Raw genomic sequence first — 17,526 nt, forward strand, 5'->3', positions numbered from 1 at the left:
AGCTCCATTTACATCAATAAAAAATCAATTAACATTTAAATTTTATATTTTTTTTTATTTATTCATTATTTCAAAACATTATTTTCTTTATAAATATAATTATTTTATTTAGATTATTATTGTAAATATATAATTTAAACAAAAAAAAAAAAATTAATCTTTAGTTTTTACTTCATTGCTTTTTTTTTAATAACTAATTATAAATTTTTAATTATTAATTAATGGACGGATTTCTTCATCAGGTATATTAATTGATACTTTAAAAGTATTTTAATATTTTTTTTTTAAACATCATTCAATTTATCAAGTGGATCAACACACTTGTTGTCTTGATACTTTTAAAATATGTTATTATAATTTTTTTTTTGGTAAATCTATGTAAGTTTTTGGATCATTAATTGGAGCTTTAATTGTTGAATTGAGTGAGCTTGATAGTCCAGTTATTTTTTCAAGTATATTTGTAAGATCAAAGCTTTCATTTGATAAATCCAAACTGTCATGTTGATCAATACTATCACGACTAAATAAATGTTGTCTAATACAAGACAAATTACGTGAATTAAATTCACTATTTTTATTAGTACTTTGTTGTTTTTTATTTCCTGTTTTTTGTGGTGTCTTGTACATGATTGATCTTTCATTTCTTAAGGTATATCCTTTTTTAATATATGGTATCAAACTGGACATATTTACTGGCAACTTTGCAGGTGAATCACCTCGTTGAATTGATACATGAGGTTTAAAATTTTTAACAGTATAAGGTGTTCGAACATAAGTTATACTCTTCCCATCAAATGGCAACTTACAAATTGATGATCCAACATTTAATCTTGATCCATTGCAATAATTTATAGCATGACTTTGTGATTTTTCATTGATACTCTTGATTGAATGAGAATTATTCATAAGAATAATCAAAGCTGGCTGTAAATTTTTAATAACACTTATCAATAATTCACAACGTTTTATGACTTTCAACTGAACTGGTTCTGTCACAATTCCATTTAAATATTTTTCAGATGCAGCAACAATTTCAAAAATAGCTAAAACAAAAAAACCTCCATTAAAAACTCAAAATAAAATTGAAATAAATAAACATATATCAAAAATATTAACCAGCTTTTAATTCACGAATAGTCATCTTGGTTTGTTGTTCAATATTATCATGTCCAATGTCATCAACAGTATCAGTAACTTGAGTTACCAATGTACATGCTCTTTGTACAATTTCTTGTACTTGAATTTTACTAATAACAAAATGATTATCCAAACAATCATTCATAGCAGCAACACGTATTTGTAAACTATCAAGTACAACATCACAATAAGCTGATGAATCAATAATCAAATTAATAGCATTATGTAATTTTTTAATTTCAATTTTCCATTGATTAACTAATAATTTAACACCAGTACGAATTTCTTTATTATCTGGATGTAAATAAAATGATACAATTGCTGGTACCAATTCACCCTCAAGTGATTCTAAACTTGCAAGATAATTTTTAATTTTATTAACACGATTAACATCACCACAACTTGATATTGCATATAAACCAATTAACATTGTTTTATCAGTAGCTTGATCAAACATTTCAATAGCATTACTTAAATCATTTTTACTTCTTTTATCAGCAGCAAGTGTATTACCACACATTTGTACAAGTTTTTTTAATGAACAACATGGATCCATAAATACTTCCATGACTAGCGATAAAACAGATATATTAACTTTTCTTTCAAGTCTGTATAAAGCATCAGTAAATGTGTTGATAAGAAGACTATTTAACATTTCATCTGTTTTACTTGATGTTATTTGTTCTTTTAAATTTTCAAATTCAGACATTATTGTTTGGCTTACACCTGTTATTGCTTTGAAATCATCTGGTTGACATACTTGGGCAATAACCATAGCATGAGAAAATACATCTTCAATAGCTATCCATAAATCATCAATTAAAATTTTTTGTTCATCTGGTTTTTTACCAGAAAATTTTGATATCATATCAAGTGCAAGATCCATTTTATAAACAAAATTATTTTCTTCATCATCTTCTTCAGCTTCTTGGGGATTTTTAATATCTAAAATATTTATTATCATCTTGAGACACCAACAGGCACGTTGACAAATATATTTTTTTGTATTGTAAATTGGTAAATTTATATTGTGTTGTTCTTCAACAAGTTGTGCAAGCATTGTAAATGTCGTACATAACTGACAAATATAAAGAGTTAATTTATCTTTAAGTAATTTTGATATTAGATTTTTTCCATAAAGCTGGAGTGGAGTTAGTGTCTCCAGTAAATTTATACCAAGTTCTTTGATATTTTGAAAATCTTCAATTTCATTTATTTCACCCATTTCTGCGACATAATCAAGTGCATCTTGAAGTTGTTGCTTTATTTCAAAGCACTCAAGATCTTCAAGTAATTGTAGAGCTGATGTAAAATTATCAAGAATATCAGATGCACTTGTTGCCTTGATATTTTCACCATTTGAAATCTGTATTAATTTTTAAAAAATATCTGTTATTTTTTTTTCTGATCATTACAAAGTTACAGCATTTTTTTTTTACCTTTTTTGAGCAACAGAAATCTTCAATCATGGCTGTTATATCTTCTTTTGTTTTTTGGTAATCTTTAGCCTCATCATTAGAAACAATTTTTAATTTATCAGACAATAAATTTAAATGTTTTAACAACTCACATTTTGTAGACTCTAGCTCCAATGGATTGTCAACATTTTTTGTTAATATACCCTCCAACTTGTTGATCTGAATAAATTAATTTTTTATGTATTCACTAGGATTAACCGATTCTAGGATTTTTAAATCAATATTTATCTATTTACCTGAGCAGCAATTGGATCAAGAATTTCTTTCATTCTTTTCGTCTTCAGGGACATGCTGATGAACTTCAATTTGCAATCCTTTTATCTAGGATGTTATTTTTTAAATAAACAAAATCGTTATAACATCGCCGTTTGTAAACAAATTCTCTCGGCAACGCGATTTATAAAAAAAACATAACAGGTGTTTTGTTTTGTTGTTGTTTCACTCTCTCTCTCTCTCCCTAAATATAAAAAAAATATAAAAATAGAAACTTACTCACGCATGCGCGTATAACATCCAAAAAATTATCTTTTTAAATGTGTCAAAGTTTATTTATAAAATAATTGTTAAATAAATAAAATTAATATTAACATTATAAATTTTTATTTACAAGATTATATCATCCATCATGTTATTTAAATGGCACAATATTTTTAAGCCAATTATAAAACTACTTATGCTTAATTAATTAATTGGAATATCATCTAAGTTACCAATTAAGTTTATAAATTTATAAACTATTTGAAACAATTTTCTAATCAATCTTGACTCTTTTATTTTACTATGATTTATATTTAATCACCAGTGACAAAAAAAAAAGGAAAATGAACAATATGGTGATTATTATTAAAATGATGACAGAAAAATGCAATTGACAATAAGCAAAGCCAATAAGAAATATTTTTAAAACGTAGTTAAATAATTTGTATATTTTTTTTTTCTTTTTATGTCATGATTTTTTAAATTTTTGACATATTTAATTGGCAATCAACGATAAGGAATGATTGTCGACATTAAAATTGCTGTTGCAATTTTAATTAAGTACTGTTAACAGTAATTAAATTTATCGATTAATTTATGATTGATTTGGTTGACAAGCTGCATACATTGGTCCAGCTTTTTTTTTAGCCAAATCAGTTGCTTTTATAGCAGCATCTTTCATTTTTTCAGCTCTGTCATGCAAAGAATGTTGTAAATCTTCAGCAGCATGTGTAAATTTAGCCATTGATGGTTCATCAATCTAATAAAATTAAAAAAAATAAATTAGAAATATTATAAATAATTTTATTTAAATAATACTTACAATATCCATAAATCCCATTTGTGCTAAATTTGGATTCATAAGTTGTGCTGTTGATGGAAACATATGAGCAAGTACATAATTAAAACCACCAGTCATTTTAGAACAATTTTTTTTAAATCTATCAAGTCCAAATGCTTGTATGGCACGACTAAAACCAAATACTGAACTGTCAATCCATGCTGATCTATGAGCAACTGTCCATTCTGGATTTTCATCAGATACTTTATAAACAACTTTTTCAACAACAGTCTAAATAAATAAATTAAATTAATTAATAAAATTACAATCATATCATTTTATAAATATAATCAATTTAAACTTACCATGACCTTTGTGTAGCCAAGATTTCTTGTATAAGAGGTTAATGTTTTGGACTTTGGATCAACTTCAGTTTCTTCAATAATTTTAACAACATTTTTACTGACAAATCTTTCACCCCATTTTGGCATTCTGTTTGTTTTAGTTAATAATCTTTTTGTATGTAATTTGCCATCTTTAACTTCTCTTGAAACAGTATCCTCTGTCAATACATGAGTACTGAAATTTTAATTACAAGAAAACTTGTTAGTTGATTTGATAATTAAATTAATTTGTTGATATATAATTATTTTAATAATTACCTGTGGGGATTTGGATAACGTCGCCAAAAACCTTGTGCTACTTGATTCCAGTCAAACTGAAATATCGTTGTGTTTTCATAATATTTAACCATTTTTATTATTGATTATTTATCATTCAATTGTAAAATTTATACTTGTCTATTACTGCAAAAAAATTAAATAACAATTACAAATTTTATCAGGCAATTTATCATGACTAATTATGGCTTTTCAAGTACACTATTAACACACTTTAACATGTTACATGTGTGTGATTATAAATAAAGTACGTGAAAGTTAAAATAGTATTTAGGATTTGTTTTATAATTCAGCCCTATTTCAACAATTTTATTATATAACTTTTATACCGTTCAATAAATAAAAACAAAGGTATACAAACACATGTTAAAAAGAAAATTTCATTAATAATTTAGTGAATAAAAAATAAATTGTAAAATTGAACCTTGAATTTTAATTGCTTACAGAAGATATGTAAAATTTATATTAAAAAACAAAAAGGATGGAATATAAAGTACATCAAGTTTGACCTCATCGCCATGATTTTATTAACAATTAACAATCTATTTTGAATAATAATAATAATAAATAAAAAAACATGGCAACTTACCGGTGGTAGAAATTACTTGTCAACTTAATTTTCTTGTTATTTTTTAATTATTTTGTAAGACTATGTTTATGGAATTGATAAGTAAATAGCTTGTTGAGTTTAATGTTTAATTGAATCAGATGTTGTATGTTATGATCCGTGAATTTTCTAGAACACCATCATCATATGTACCATCAAATGTGTGAGGCAATTTTTTACGATTTTACAATATTATTATAATTATTATATTTTATTATCAAGGTGGGTTTACACTACGCAAGTTTATCATGTTTATTTTTCACTGTTTTTTACACCAGAATTAATTAATTTGTTAGTAAATAAATAAAGCTATTAATAATTAAAATAAAAATCATAAAATGAATTAATTAAAAATTAAAAACAATAAATAGTAAAGTATAGTTTATAATAATAGTAAAATGTATTTAAAATTTGGCGCTTTTGTGAAAAATGGCCGCCATTTGGTTTCGTAGTACGACGTTAGGGGGTGCTTGCTCTTCCGAAGTGTTCCGGACATTTCCGAACAACCGGCAACGTGCATTGTTGATTGTTGTGATGCCTTGTTTTGACGTATAAATATTATTTTCAATTATTTTAACATTTATCTAAACAATAACAAAAAAAATATGGCAACAGTACTTCGTATTAAACGTCGTCTTGAAGATGAACCATTGGATCATTTATTGATATCATGTAAACGTAGAAAAGTTGATGAAACTGAGGAAGCACCAGTTGAACAAAATCTCCACCGAGCAGTTGTCAAATTTGCTGGAACCCTTGATAACCAGGTAAACACATTATTTTAATCTAAAATAAACATTTTATCAATAATATAAAACTTGTAATTAACATTGACATTATATTTATTTTTTAGGACATAAATATTGCCAAACATTTAAAGAACCAGACTAAACATGATTTAGAGACAAATTATAAAAAACTAGCAAGAAATAAAGTCATTGAAAAATCAAGAATTAAAGTTAAGGAATCATCAAAACAAAATCGTTGGAAAGTTATAAATTGTTCACGTGCTGTTGATGATCCAATTGATGAAGATGATGATGTATCAATAAACGACAATGGAATGACAATAATTGATGTTGAAGATTGTTCAACTGAATTGCCAAATGATAAAGTAATTATTGCCTGTTTTATTTAGCTAATATATATTGATTTAATTGAATATTATTATTAAATTATTTACAGGTTGCAAAATATGTTTATGATATTTATTATACTGAAGATAATAATGATGAGCTGTCATTTGATAGTAGTATATCAATTCATGAAATGGAAGAAGGCTGGTTAGTTAATGATGATTATCGTGAAGGTGAAGTATATAGGTGTGATAATCCAGATGATTCAGATTCAAATTCAGAATCAAATTGGCGTAATGATTATGGTGAAGAAGAAGAAGAGGATGATGATGATGATGATTATTATGATAATGATAATTTAGTAAATGAAGATGACATAGTTCAGGCATTAAACAGGTGTGGTGTTAATGATGAGCATGATGAATTTGATGGATTAGCTGAAGAGGAATTATCTGATGATGAGGATGATTATTATAATGGTAAACTTGATCAAGCTGATATTGATATGGGTGGAATTTTATATGCCAAGTATAAAGCTAAATTGAAATATGGAGAATTTGAATCTGATGAAGAAAGTGAATATGACGATGATGATGACGATGATGAAGCTAAAAGTAACAGCGAAATGATTATTTGCAATGGTTCAATCGTTCAAGAAATTAGTACTAATGATAAAGAAATGATTAATTGATTTTGTTATTTTTTTTTTATATATAGAATATTATATAATTTAATTTTTTATTTTTACAAATCAAATTGGTCTACATGATAATGACAATTGCAAATGAATTTGACGAATATTATGACGAGGGTGATGATAAAACTAGGAGTAATTATTGTTGCTCAATTAAGACTGATGACAAAGATATGATTAATTAATTTTTATATATTTTATATATGTAATTCAAGAAAATTTTTATCTTTATTATTTAAGTATTTTAAATAGCTTTTTTTTTTTATGATAGTTGTATCATTTTGTAGATAAACTAGTAGTATAATTTTTATTAATAAATTCATTTTATAAGAATTTTAATATTAATAATAAATAATTCTTAAATTTACAAATTATTTTGTTATTTTTTGTTCTTTTTAATTACACATTCAAATACATTTTTTTATTATTAACTTGTTACTAGTTTTTTTTTATAATAATAATCAGATCAAAATCTAATATATTTTTGTTGATATGAAACTCAAATGTTATTAGAAATTGTTAGAAATCATGTTAGAAATTTAGGAATGTCTGCTAATATTTTTTCGATAGTATCGAAATCAATCGAAATTCATTCCGGCGTTGGCAACTCTGTCAAAGTGTCAATATAATAATAATTAAAATCAACAGCACATTTATCTTAATTGTTTCTACGACATGTTCTTGTATTATTTTTAATATTGAATAATTAGCATTGACTATTGATAAACAAAATTTAATTAACAATGTTATCTCTAAAAAAGTTATCTTATGGTGTTACACGACATAATCTAGATTATTTGTTTAATTATAAAACAATACACCGGATAAATTTAAGGTTAAGCCAACGAGAATTTAGAAATGCAAGAGAAAATTTAAAAATTGATGAAACTGGTAATGTTAAATTAAACCTTGATCCAGAAATTGAAGCTGTTGTTGATAAATTAAAATACAGTGATTACATTGAAAGTAAAAAATTAAAATATGGCTATAAAATAAATCAAAAAATTGAGCAAGAAATGAAAGCAACAGCATACAAAGAAAAATTAAATAGACATATGAATGAAACAGTTTTTAGTAGTGCTTTAAAATATATTATTTCACCTGATAAACAACATGAAGATGACAACAATAATAAACAACTTGAAAACAATAACATAAACAAAAATGAAGACATCATTCAAACTGAATCACCTAAAAATAATTCAATAATACATATGCCTTATGCTTCAACAGATAGCTATAAAAATACTGATGACAATAAAAATAAAAATACTCCAAATTTAGATAACACATTGTATGGAAATTTAAATCAAGATTATAAAAAACTTTATGATAAATATCTTGAGGCTAAAAAATTATCAAATATAAATAATATAAGCACAAAACAATATGAAAATATTGAAAATTTAGAAAGTCAAATATTAAAAATGGAAATAAATAGACCAAATGATGATTTATCAAAAGTACCAAAAGATTGGATGACTGATTATGAACAATATAATGAAGATTATTCTGATATATCATGGGAAAAAAATTATGGTACACAAAATATAAATATACCAGTTAGTAAAATACCATGTGGTGGATGTGGTGCATTATTACATTGTCAAGATTCAGCAATACCTGGTTATTTACCATCAGAATTATTTATTGATGTATCAGAAAATGAATTAAAAAGTATTATTTGTCAAAGATGTCATTTTATGAAACATTATAATGCAACACTTGAAGTTAAAGTATCACCAGATGTTTATCCAGAAATTTTAAGTAAAATTGAATTACAAAAAAAAAAAGCAGCTGTTATATTAATGATTGATCTTACTGATTTTCCATGTAGTATATGGCCAAATTTACCAACAATTATTGGTAAAAATACAAATATATTTGTTGTTGGTAATAAAATTGATTTATTACCAAGAGATGGACCAAGATTTTTAGAAAATGTTGAAAATTCATTGTTAAAAGCACTTGAAAATGCTGGTATTAGAAAATTTAATATTAAAAATATATCACTTGTATCAGCTAAATCTGGCTATGGAATAGAAAGACTTATCAATAAACTTTATAAAATTTGGGAATACAAAGGTAATTCGCTTGCTTTTAAATTAAATGAATTATATTATTGATAAATTTATAAATTTTCAGGTGATGTTTACATGATTGGATGTACAAATGTTGGTAAATCTACATTATTTAATGCTTTTCTACGTTCAGATTATTGTAAAATACAAGCTGTTGATCTTATACAAAGAGCAACAACTTCTCCATGGCCAGGAACAACATTAAATCTTTTAAAATTTCCAATAATGAATCCAGCAAGATGGCGTTTATTTCAGCGGGTAACAAGACTCAAAGGTGAAAGTAAAGATGCTCAAGCTGAAATTGAATTTAACAGACGACAAGTTACTTCAACTGGTGACATAACTTTTGCAACATTGCAAGGTAAATAATTTATATAATAAAAAAATTAATAAGTAGATGAAAATAATTGTTTTTGTTTTTAGAACGTATTGGACAAACTTTTAGTCCTGTATCAACTTTAAGAGGACCATCATTACAAGCTCATGAAATAAGAATGGCTACTGGTAATAAATTTGGAATAGATGAAGATGATGATGCATTTAAATTTGGTAAATGGTGTTATGATACACCTGGTGTTATTCATCCAGATCAAATTGTTCATCTTTTAACAACTGAAGAATTATTATTAACTTTACCAAGAAAAATTATATCACCAAAAAGTTTTATATTTCAACCAGGACAAACATTGTTTATTGGTGGATTAGGAAGACTTGATTTCATTGAAGGTTTTGAATTTATAAGAATAACTGTTTTTAAAAGTGATTCATTACCTATTACAATATGCTCAACAAATGATGCTGATATGATTTATGATAAACTATTAAAAACTGAAGCATTTGTTGTACCAGTTAATAATCCAGATAGATTAAAAATTTGGCCAAAATTCGAGTCAAAAGATTTTACAATGACTGGAATAACAAAACATAAATCTGTATCAGATATTATTTTATCAAATGCTGGATGGATTTCTATAACTCCTGATCAGGGAGAAACAATAACATTAAGAGCATGGACTCCAGAAGGACGTGGAATTTATGAAAGAACTCCAGCATTATTACCTCATTCAATAACACTTCGAGGAGCTAGAAGAAAATCAAGTCCTGCATATAAACGTGGTCCTCAAGTTTATAATAAAACATAACTTGAATAATTGTTTTAATAAATTTTAATATTCTTTTTTTTTTTTTATTTGTACCATATATACATCAATTTGTAAATGTTATTAAATTTTTTTTAATTGTACGTTTTTGGACGGTGTTGTTATTTAAATAATACCATCATTATTTTTTTAAATTTACAAATACTGTAAAAAATCAACAAGTTCAACTTGTTGAAGACTCAATTTAAGTAATTTTTCACGAATTAATTTATCATCAGCCAATGGATGAACAGGAGATTTAATGCAATTACTAAAATACGAACCACCAAGATTTTCAATTTTATCACTGATTGATGTGTAGACAATTGTCACTGCACCTTGCTCTGGTGTCTAAAAAATAATTGTTATTTATTTAAAACAAGTGTACCAGAAAATAATGTAACAAAAAACAAACACTTACTTTTAAAAATATATTCATAAACCATTTAAATTTATAGAGCAATGAATTTTCAAATAAATCAGTGTTAACAATTCCTGGATGAACAGCGTATGAACGTATTGGTAGATTTTTTCTATCAGCAATATCTTGAAGTATTTTTGTAAATATAACTTGAGCTAATTTACTCTGGGCATAAGCAGCATTTGACATAAATGTTTGTCTATAATTTATATCATCAAAATTAATATTTCCCAGCAAATGTCCACAAGAAGATACATTAATAACACGTGAAATTTTTTTAGCATCATTGCAAAGTAACGGCATTAAAAGTGCTGTTAGTAAAAAGTGGGACAAGTAATTAACACCCCACTGATACTCAAATCCTTCACTTGTTTCCATGTATGGTGTAAACATAACACCAGCTTGAAAATAATTAATAAAAATATTAATAACAAAAATATATATTGTTAAAAGTATTGAGGAAAAAAAAAATCCATACCATTGTTGATGAGAATATTAATTTTTTCATATTCTTGTTTGACTTTGTCAACAAATTCTCTAACAGATTTTAAACTTGAATTATCTAATTTGTAAATTCTTGCTTTTCCCTTGATTACTCCTAATTCTCGTATATTTTTAACAGCTTTTTCTCCAGCTTCAATTCTTCGACATCCTAAATTAATAATCATAATTAAATAACAATACATTATTACAAATATTACAATAATTTTTTACCAATAATTACAGTCATGTTGCACTCCAGCAACATCTTGACAACAGCAAGACCAATTCCACGTGAACCTCCAGTAACAATTGCAATCATTCCACTTTTGCATGGTAAATCTAAATCAATTTAAAAAAAAAAATTATAATCCATTTATTCATCAACAAAAATACCAATTGATTAATTACCTGTTTTGTTGTATTTTGCTTGTAAAATATCTCGTAAATTTTCCTTAGCTCCTAGTAAATTGAACTTAATATCAATAATAATTTTTTGCGCAATAATATTCCAGTATTTTTTAGATGATAAATAAACTAATAGACTTGTAGCTAATGCCAGTGTTGTTGCTACAACGACAAACATTGTTTGATCAATGAAAATAACTGGCGAAAGTAGCTTGATGTTTTTTTTTTTATTTGTTTCATTGACATTGAGTGAACTGGATACTTGAAAGTTGGAGAAATTCTTCTCTCTATTTGATTGACTTATCACACCGGCATTCACCAACACAATCAACTGGTCAGTCCAGTCCAGTCTTTTTGACAACTTCTGTCAACAACTTCTTCTTGTTTCTAGTCTCCTGAAATAGCCAAGAGTCATCACACTGAGATCTTAGTCATTGACATGATCGTTGAGATAGTTTGAGACATGTATTAACTGTCATTAAAATCATATCCTCCCATCAGTTTGATCTCCTGGAGTCCTGGTACTCTTGGTGCTGTAGTCTTCGTGGTCATGCTCTTCATGAACATTCTACAGTCAAACAACAACGAGTACATTCAAACCATTCAATGCGCATGTGTTTAATTTATTTCTATCTCATTTCTTTACTATTCTCCTCTCTTTTCTATACACTGCAAAGGATATAAAAGTATCTTTTGTTAATTGTACTTAACACAAATATATCCCCGGCTCCATAGTACACGTATGACGTATCCATTTACACACTTTATTTACTCGTTTCACGGTTTATAACTTGTGTTGTAAAATTAAAATTATACTATTTATCTATCTCTCCTATTGTATGCACAATTTTTTTACTAAAAAAAAAATTAATTATTAATTTTACAAAGCAATATCATCAACGTTTTTACAATTAAAAAATACGTTAATTAAAAAAGGAGAAAAAAAAAAAATTAACCTATTTGTATATATAAAAATAAATAATAATATTTAGGGTGAAAGTTTTTCTCGTCATTTTTATACACGTAAGCATTTTAAATGAAATGACAAAAAAAAAAAAATTCATTAATAGGTTAAATTTTTCTTGAGATATAAATAATAATAAATTAAATTTCGATTAGCTGTATTATTTTTCTATAAATATTTTAATAATAATTATTAATTGATTAATTAATTTATTTTTTATTTAGAATGGCAGACAGTCCTAGTTCAGAAAGTGCTGATAATACTCAACAAACACAAAAAGGATGGGGTGCACTTAAACAGCATGTCCTGGAAAACAAAGTTAAAGTTGCTATGTGGGCAACAAGAATATTTACAATGCTATTTACAATTGGATATATTATTCCATTTTTTGGGTGAGTTATTAAAATAAATAAAACAATGAATAATTTTTATTGATTTAATTTTTATTGATTAATAGAAATCCATACAATGCTTATTACAAAGTTTTAATGGCAAGTTCAGCAACAAGTGCACTTCGTCTTCATCAAAGAGTTCCAGCAGTCAGATTTAATTTTGAATTTCTTCATTCATTACTATTGGAAGATTCATGTCATTATTTATTGTATTCATCAATATTTCTCTACGTGTCACCAGTAACATGTATCCTTTTTCTACAAATTTAAATAATTTCTATCAAAAATATTACAGTTTTTTTTTTCTTAATAATATTATTTATCAACAGTGGTACTGGTTCCAGTATTTTTATTTGCAATCATACATTCCGCAAGTGATTCTTTAACACTTCTTGATGTAAGTAGACATATTTATTTTTAATTTTTGTCAATTCATTGAAATGTTAAACACTGTAGTTTATGATGAAAACAAAATATTATATAAGACACAAATTAATTAATGACTTGCAATATAAACCTGTTTTTTATTTTTCATATTAACTGGATATCAGACTTTGGGACAAAATAGTTGCTGGCAATTGAGACTTTTAATATCTTTTGTTGAATTTCAATCACGCAATATTTTACGACTAATTGCATTGTCAGAAATTATTATTCTACCACTTGCAATTATTCTTGTTTTTACGTAAGTTTTTTAAAAAAAAAATTGTTTTATTTATCATCATGACAAATGATAAATATTTATGTTTTTATTGGTATATTTTAGTGGAAGAGCTGGACTATTAACACCATTTATTTATTATCAATTTTTAAAAATGCGTCTTGCATCAAGAAGAAATCCATACACTCGTAATATATTTCATGAAATAAGAAATACCTTGACATCATTTTCATCACGACCATCAATGCCAGGTATTTTACGATATTTAATAAATGGACTTTTAACAATATCACAACAAATGACACCACCAAATCCTGTTCAACAATAATTTATCTATTTAGCAATTAAATTATTATCTGCTACATTTATTAAGAGATCCTCTTAATATTTTCAAAATTATCATTTAATTTTTTTACAATACAAATAATACAACAATAACGTAAATTCAATTTAAAATTATATACTCATTAACACAATTTTTTTTAATTTCTTGGTGAATGTTATTATTTTTCACAACTGATACAGATTTTTTTGTACATATGTGGATAATCATTAAGCATCTATTGGGTAATTGTTGTCGAGTAGTTTAGCTTTTCTTTTGTTATTTAAAAAAAAAAATATATATTATAAAATAATTTGCTTTAATGGCAGCTTGGTTTTGTTGTATTTGTGTTTCAATGATTTATTCAATACTCTAAATAAATGCTATGATGATTTTTGTTTATTTAAATAAACTCGATAAAATTTGATACATCAAAAAATGTAAGAGGTTTTTTTTTCTGTCTCAAATATTTTAAGACACATTATTTGTATGAAAAAATATCATTTAAGTTTTCATATTGATCATATTCCGTTAATGCATAGTATTATATAATAAATCATAAATAAAAATCAAAAATTTTTGTTGTGGATGTTTAATAATAAAATTAAAAAAAAATTATTGTTAAAAATTGTTTTAGATAATTTTTTTTTCCTCGTAAAACAAGACGTTATTTTGTCGAGAGATAAAAATATAAATTGATCCAAATATATCTTTAAAAAACAATAACAATTTTGTTTAAAAGGTAAAATAAAAGAAAGAATTAAAAATTTTATAAATAAGGAAAAAACAAAATCAAAGTGATCCTTCTACTGAACTTTCTGATGTATTTTGATCAGATGATTCATTATCAAGATCAAAACAACTCCAGCCCAATGACAATTTTGTTTTCATTTGTTTGGTAAGTGGTGGAATTAAATCTCTCGGTATTAAAAATGTTGATAGATTAAATAAATCCAAAAAAACTTTATACCGATCACTGAAACAAGAAACAAGAATATAAAATTTTGTTATTTGAAAATAATTAAAAATGTTTACCTCAGTGTTGATTTTAAATAATGATATCCAGATGAACCACCAGTTCCAAGTTGCTGTGATCCAATCATTCTTTGAACCATGATAACATGATTATCTATTTGTTAAATGAAAAAAAAAAAAATAATACAAATTACATTAATCATAATTAAAATAGACAAAATTAAAAAGTTTACATTTAATATTTTTAATTAAATACATCTCCATTTAGTTATCAATGAATCAATATCCATGAGAGCTGTTAAAACTTGATGTGGTTGACTGAAACGTGGCTCATCACGATACAAAGTTATCATGATTGCACCTTGAAGAGCTGCATGAGAAAATCTTCGTTCACCTCTACCAACAAGAGCATCATGAAGTGTTTGATTAAATACTGTTTCGAAAACAGCTTGTTTACCTTCTATACCTGCCATCATATGTTTACGTACAGCATCATTTGTTTGTATCTATAAAAAACAATTATTTTTTTCAAGATTTTCTTTTCAATTTTTATACAAAAATATTTAGTAATTGATTAATTAACCTGTGCTTTTTTTTGTTGTTCAGCTAACATATGTTCAACTGAATTTTTATATTTACCCCAAAAATTAAAATCTTTTTTTTTAAGTCCAGGTGTTCTTGCTAGCCATTCTTGAACAAGAAAACTAAGACTTGGTTCAATTTCTGAATTTCTAATAGCTTCAATGGCTTTTGGATCTTTACCAAATACTCTTATATAACATTGATTATATCTTACACGATGTTCTTGTTTAACACCAAGTTTATTTTCCAGTAATCTAAATTGTAATGATTGAAAACCAGATGCTGGACAAAGATAATCACGAAATGCCATGAAATCAAGTGGTGTCATTGTTTCCAATATTGTAACTTGATCAACAAGAAGCTGAAAAAATATATATTCAATTTGTTATTTTACATTATTAACTGGACAAGCTGGATGTTCTTTCAGACATCATCATAAAAATAAAAAATAATCAAGATAAAGAGAAAGATTGTCAGATGAATTTGAGACGTAGCTTAACCGCATTTTTTACATTTGTGGTTTTAAAATCTACTATCAGCTAATATTGCTGAAACACGTATTTTTTTACACTGTAAGATATCACGTGTCATCACTATCAATTTACCATGAGCTCAATAATATTTCTATAAAAAAAAAAAAATATCAATTTATATAAAAACCAAGTTTTCTTTTTAACAAAAAAATGAAAATTTATATTTATTTATTATTTATTTTAATAATGTATTATTGTAGATGTGAAAAAGTTAATTTATTTATTTTTTAAAATTTTATTAAAGAGGGTTTAAATTAAATTACAACCCTTCTTGTAATAAAATACTAAATCGATTTTTTTTTTCGTTTTTAATTTAATGTAGTTGGCTTGTTGATGTGGGTTCATTCAACCACAATAATAATAGAAAATAAATTTTTGTAAATTAAATATGTAATTAATTAATTAAAAATGATAAATTAAAAAAATTAATTACTTTTAGTATCAAGACAATTCGATTGAGTCTCTTGAGAATTTCCAGTGTTCTTGATTCATCAAGAGTTTCATAAGTTGGATTATTATTTTTAGTTGAATTATCATTTCCATTTGATGGTATTTCAATTTCTGATCTAAATAATCTCCTCACAGAATCCAATTCGTAGATAATCTGTTTGAACCACAGCTCATATGCTATCAGTTGAATGAAAAAACGAAAAAAAATAAAAATGATATAAATAATTCATATTTCATCATAGGTCAAATATATTATTATAATTTTTTTTTTGACATGATAAAGATGAATTGATAAATTTTAGACATATAAACCTTGATGGGTAACGATGAAAAGATGCTCATCATGAACTTCATTTTGACTTTCAGCACTTAGAAGACGTTGGGCTGAAAGTATTTTATCTAATCGTAAATATTCAGCATAGAGCATGCCACGTTCAGGTCCTTCTGTTAGCTGATCACCATCTTGACTTTGATCCTCAGATCTAGAATGAAAAAAAAAATTATTTAAAATAAGCAAATGATCCAAAGTTTAAAAAAATAAATAAAAAGTTTATTTTCTAATTGATGACTTTAAAAGTTGATAAAATCAAAATATAAAAATATGCCAACTTATTTTTAAGATACAATATAAATTAATTGACAAAAAACTTACATGAAATTATTAATAGGACATGCCATGATGATTCTTGATTGATCAAAAAGTAATTTAATTTATTTACTGTATTTTTTTTATTAATTAACAAAACTTTTAATAGAAAAATTATCACCAAATGATTTTAAGTAAATAATAGAATTTAGAAATAAATTTTTAAGAGAGTTGATTATTTTTTTAAGGAAAAAGTAACTGAACTATGAGACGGTCAGGACTTGACTGCGAGGCTTTCAGCAAAAACCAACAGCACTTGGACTTTTTATACTGCTGCGCAAAAATATATAACATATTACAGTCATAAAATTACACAACAATTTGCATTAAATATTTATTAAAAAATAAAATAATTCATTTTATAAAATTAATTTTTAAAAAACTTTAATTACAATAATGAAATTTTTAATTTTTTTTTTTTTAAATTTAAAAAGTATAATTACAACTGTAAATTAAAGATCTCTTAAAATTTTCTTCAAATTAATTTTTAATTTCATTTAATTTAAATTTTTCGAAAAAAATTTTCACCCTGATTTTTCCGG

General features: G+C 25.3%; 7 protein-coding genes across 9 annotated transcripts; 3 read left to right on the top strand and 4 right to left on the bottom strand.

Moving 5' to 3' along the window:
- Positions 1-34: 34 nt before the first annotated feature.
- Positions 35-3,107, bottom strand: LOC122848859 (serendipity locus protein alpha-like). The gene is made up of 4 exons (XM_044147250.1): positions 2,852-3,107; positions 2,577-2,774; positions 1,117-2,503; positions 35-1,043 (listed from the first exon to the last, which is right to left on the bottom strand). The coding sequence occupies exons 1-4, from the start codon at positions 2,903-2,905 to the stop codon at positions 352-354; spliced, it is 2,331 nt and encodes a 776-aa protein (XP_044003185.1). The 5' UTR covers positions 2,906-3,107; the 3' UTR covers positions 35-351.
- A 90-nt stretch (positions 3,108-3,197) lies between these two features.
- LOC122848865 (PRELI domain-containing protein 1, mitochondrial) lies at positions 3,198-4,652 on the bottom strand. Its single transcript, XM_044147258.1, has 4 exons — positions 4,536-4,652; positions 4,239-4,452; positions 3,916-4,164; positions 3,198-3,852 (listed from the first exon to the last, which is right to left on the bottom strand). Exons 1-4 carry the CDS (start codon positions 4,625-4,627, stop codon positions 3,688-3,690), a joined length of 720 nt encoding a protein of 239 aa, XP_044003193.1. The 5' UTR covers positions 4,628-4,652; the 3' UTR covers positions 3,198-3,687.
- Positions 4,653-5,498: 846 nt separating this feature from the next.
- Positions 5,499-7,301, top strand: LOC122848863 (probable RNA polymerase II nuclear localization protein SLC7A6OS). The gene is made up of 3 exons (XM_044147254.1): positions 5,499-5,927; positions 6,014-6,274; positions 6,346-7,301. Exons 1-3 carry the CDS (start codon positions 5,766-5,768, stop codon positions 6,925-6,927), a joined length of 1,005 nt encoding a protein of 334 aa, XP_044003189.1. The 5' UTR covers positions 5,499-5,765; the 3' UTR covers positions 6,928-7,301.
- Positions 7,302-7,400: 99 nt separating this feature from the next.
- Positions 7,401-10,254, top strand: LOC122848858 (nitric oxide-associated protein 1). Its single transcript, XM_044147249.1, has 3 exons — positions 7,401-9,015; positions 9,076-9,372; positions 9,435-10,254. Exons 1-3 carry the CDS (start codon positions 7,674-7,676, stop codon positions 10,151-10,153), a joined length of 2,358 nt encoding a protein of 785 aa, XP_044003184.1. The 5' UTR covers positions 7,401-7,673; the 3' UTR covers positions 10,154-10,254.
- A 52-nt stretch (positions 10,255-10,306) lies between these two features.
- On the bottom strand, positions 10,307-12,039 carry LOC122848862 (retinol dehydrogenase 11). Of its 2 annotated transcripts, XM_044147253.1 has the most exons (6): positions 11,933-12,039; positions 11,463-11,854; positions 11,286-11,393; positions 11,050-11,223; positions 10,572-10,972; positions 10,307-10,501 (listed from the first exon to the last, which is right to left on the bottom strand). In XM_044147253.1, exons 2-6 carry the CDS (start codon positions 11,635-11,637, stop codon positions 10,307-10,309), a joined length of 1,053 nt encoding a protein of 350 aa, XP_044003188.1. In that variant the 5' UTR covers positions 11,638-11,854; positions 11,933-12,039. The 2 variants fall into 2 exon arrangements, with proteins under 2 accessions (XP_044003188.1, XP_044003187.1); XM_044147252.1 differs by having other exon boundaries at positions 11,463-12,005.
- A 194-nt stretch (positions 12,040-12,233) lies between these two features.
- LOC122848864 (Krueppel homolog 2) lies at positions 12,234-14,426 on the top strand. 2 transcript variants are annotated; one of them, XM_044147257.1, is made up of 6 exons: positions 12,234-12,482; positions 12,648-12,815; positions 12,881-13,062; positions 13,145-13,212; positions 13,367-13,500; positions 13,582-14,420. In XM_044147257.1, exons 2-6 carry the CDS (start codon positions 12,649-12,651, stop codon positions 13,802-13,804), a joined length of 774 nt encoding a protein of 257 aa, XP_044003192.1. In that variant the 5' UTR covers positions 12,234-12,482; position 12,648; the 3' UTR covers positions 13,805-14,420. The 2 variants fall into 2 exon arrangements, with proteins under 2 accessions (XP_044003192.1, XP_044003191.1); XM_044147256.1 differs by having other exon boundaries at positions 12,465-12,529; positions 13,582-14,426.
- On the bottom strand, positions 14,086-17,256 carry LOC122848861 (tryptophan 2,3-dioxygenase). Its single transcript, XM_044147251.1, has 7 exons — positions 16,991-17,256; positions 16,651-16,820; positions 16,322-16,515; positions 15,357-15,716; positions 15,030-15,279; positions 14,834-14,927; positions 14,086-14,774 (listed from the first exon to the last, which is right to left on the bottom strand). Exons 1-7 carry the CDS (start codon positions 17,014-17,016, stop codon positions 14,591-14,593), a joined length of 1,278 nt encoding a protein of 425 aa, XP_044003186.1. The 5' UTR covers positions 17,017-17,256; the 3' UTR covers positions 14,086-14,590.
- Positions 17,257-17,526: the final 270 nt, after the last annotated feature.

The sequence above is a fragment of the Aphidius gifuensis genome, linkage group LG2, assembly GCF_014905175.1.
Source record: "Aphidius gifuensis isolate YNYX2018 linkage group LG2, ASM1490517v1, whole genome shotgun sequence".
Lineage (NCBI taxonomy): Eukaryota > Metazoa > Arthropoda > Insecta > Hymenoptera > Braconidae > Aphidius > Aphidius gifuensis.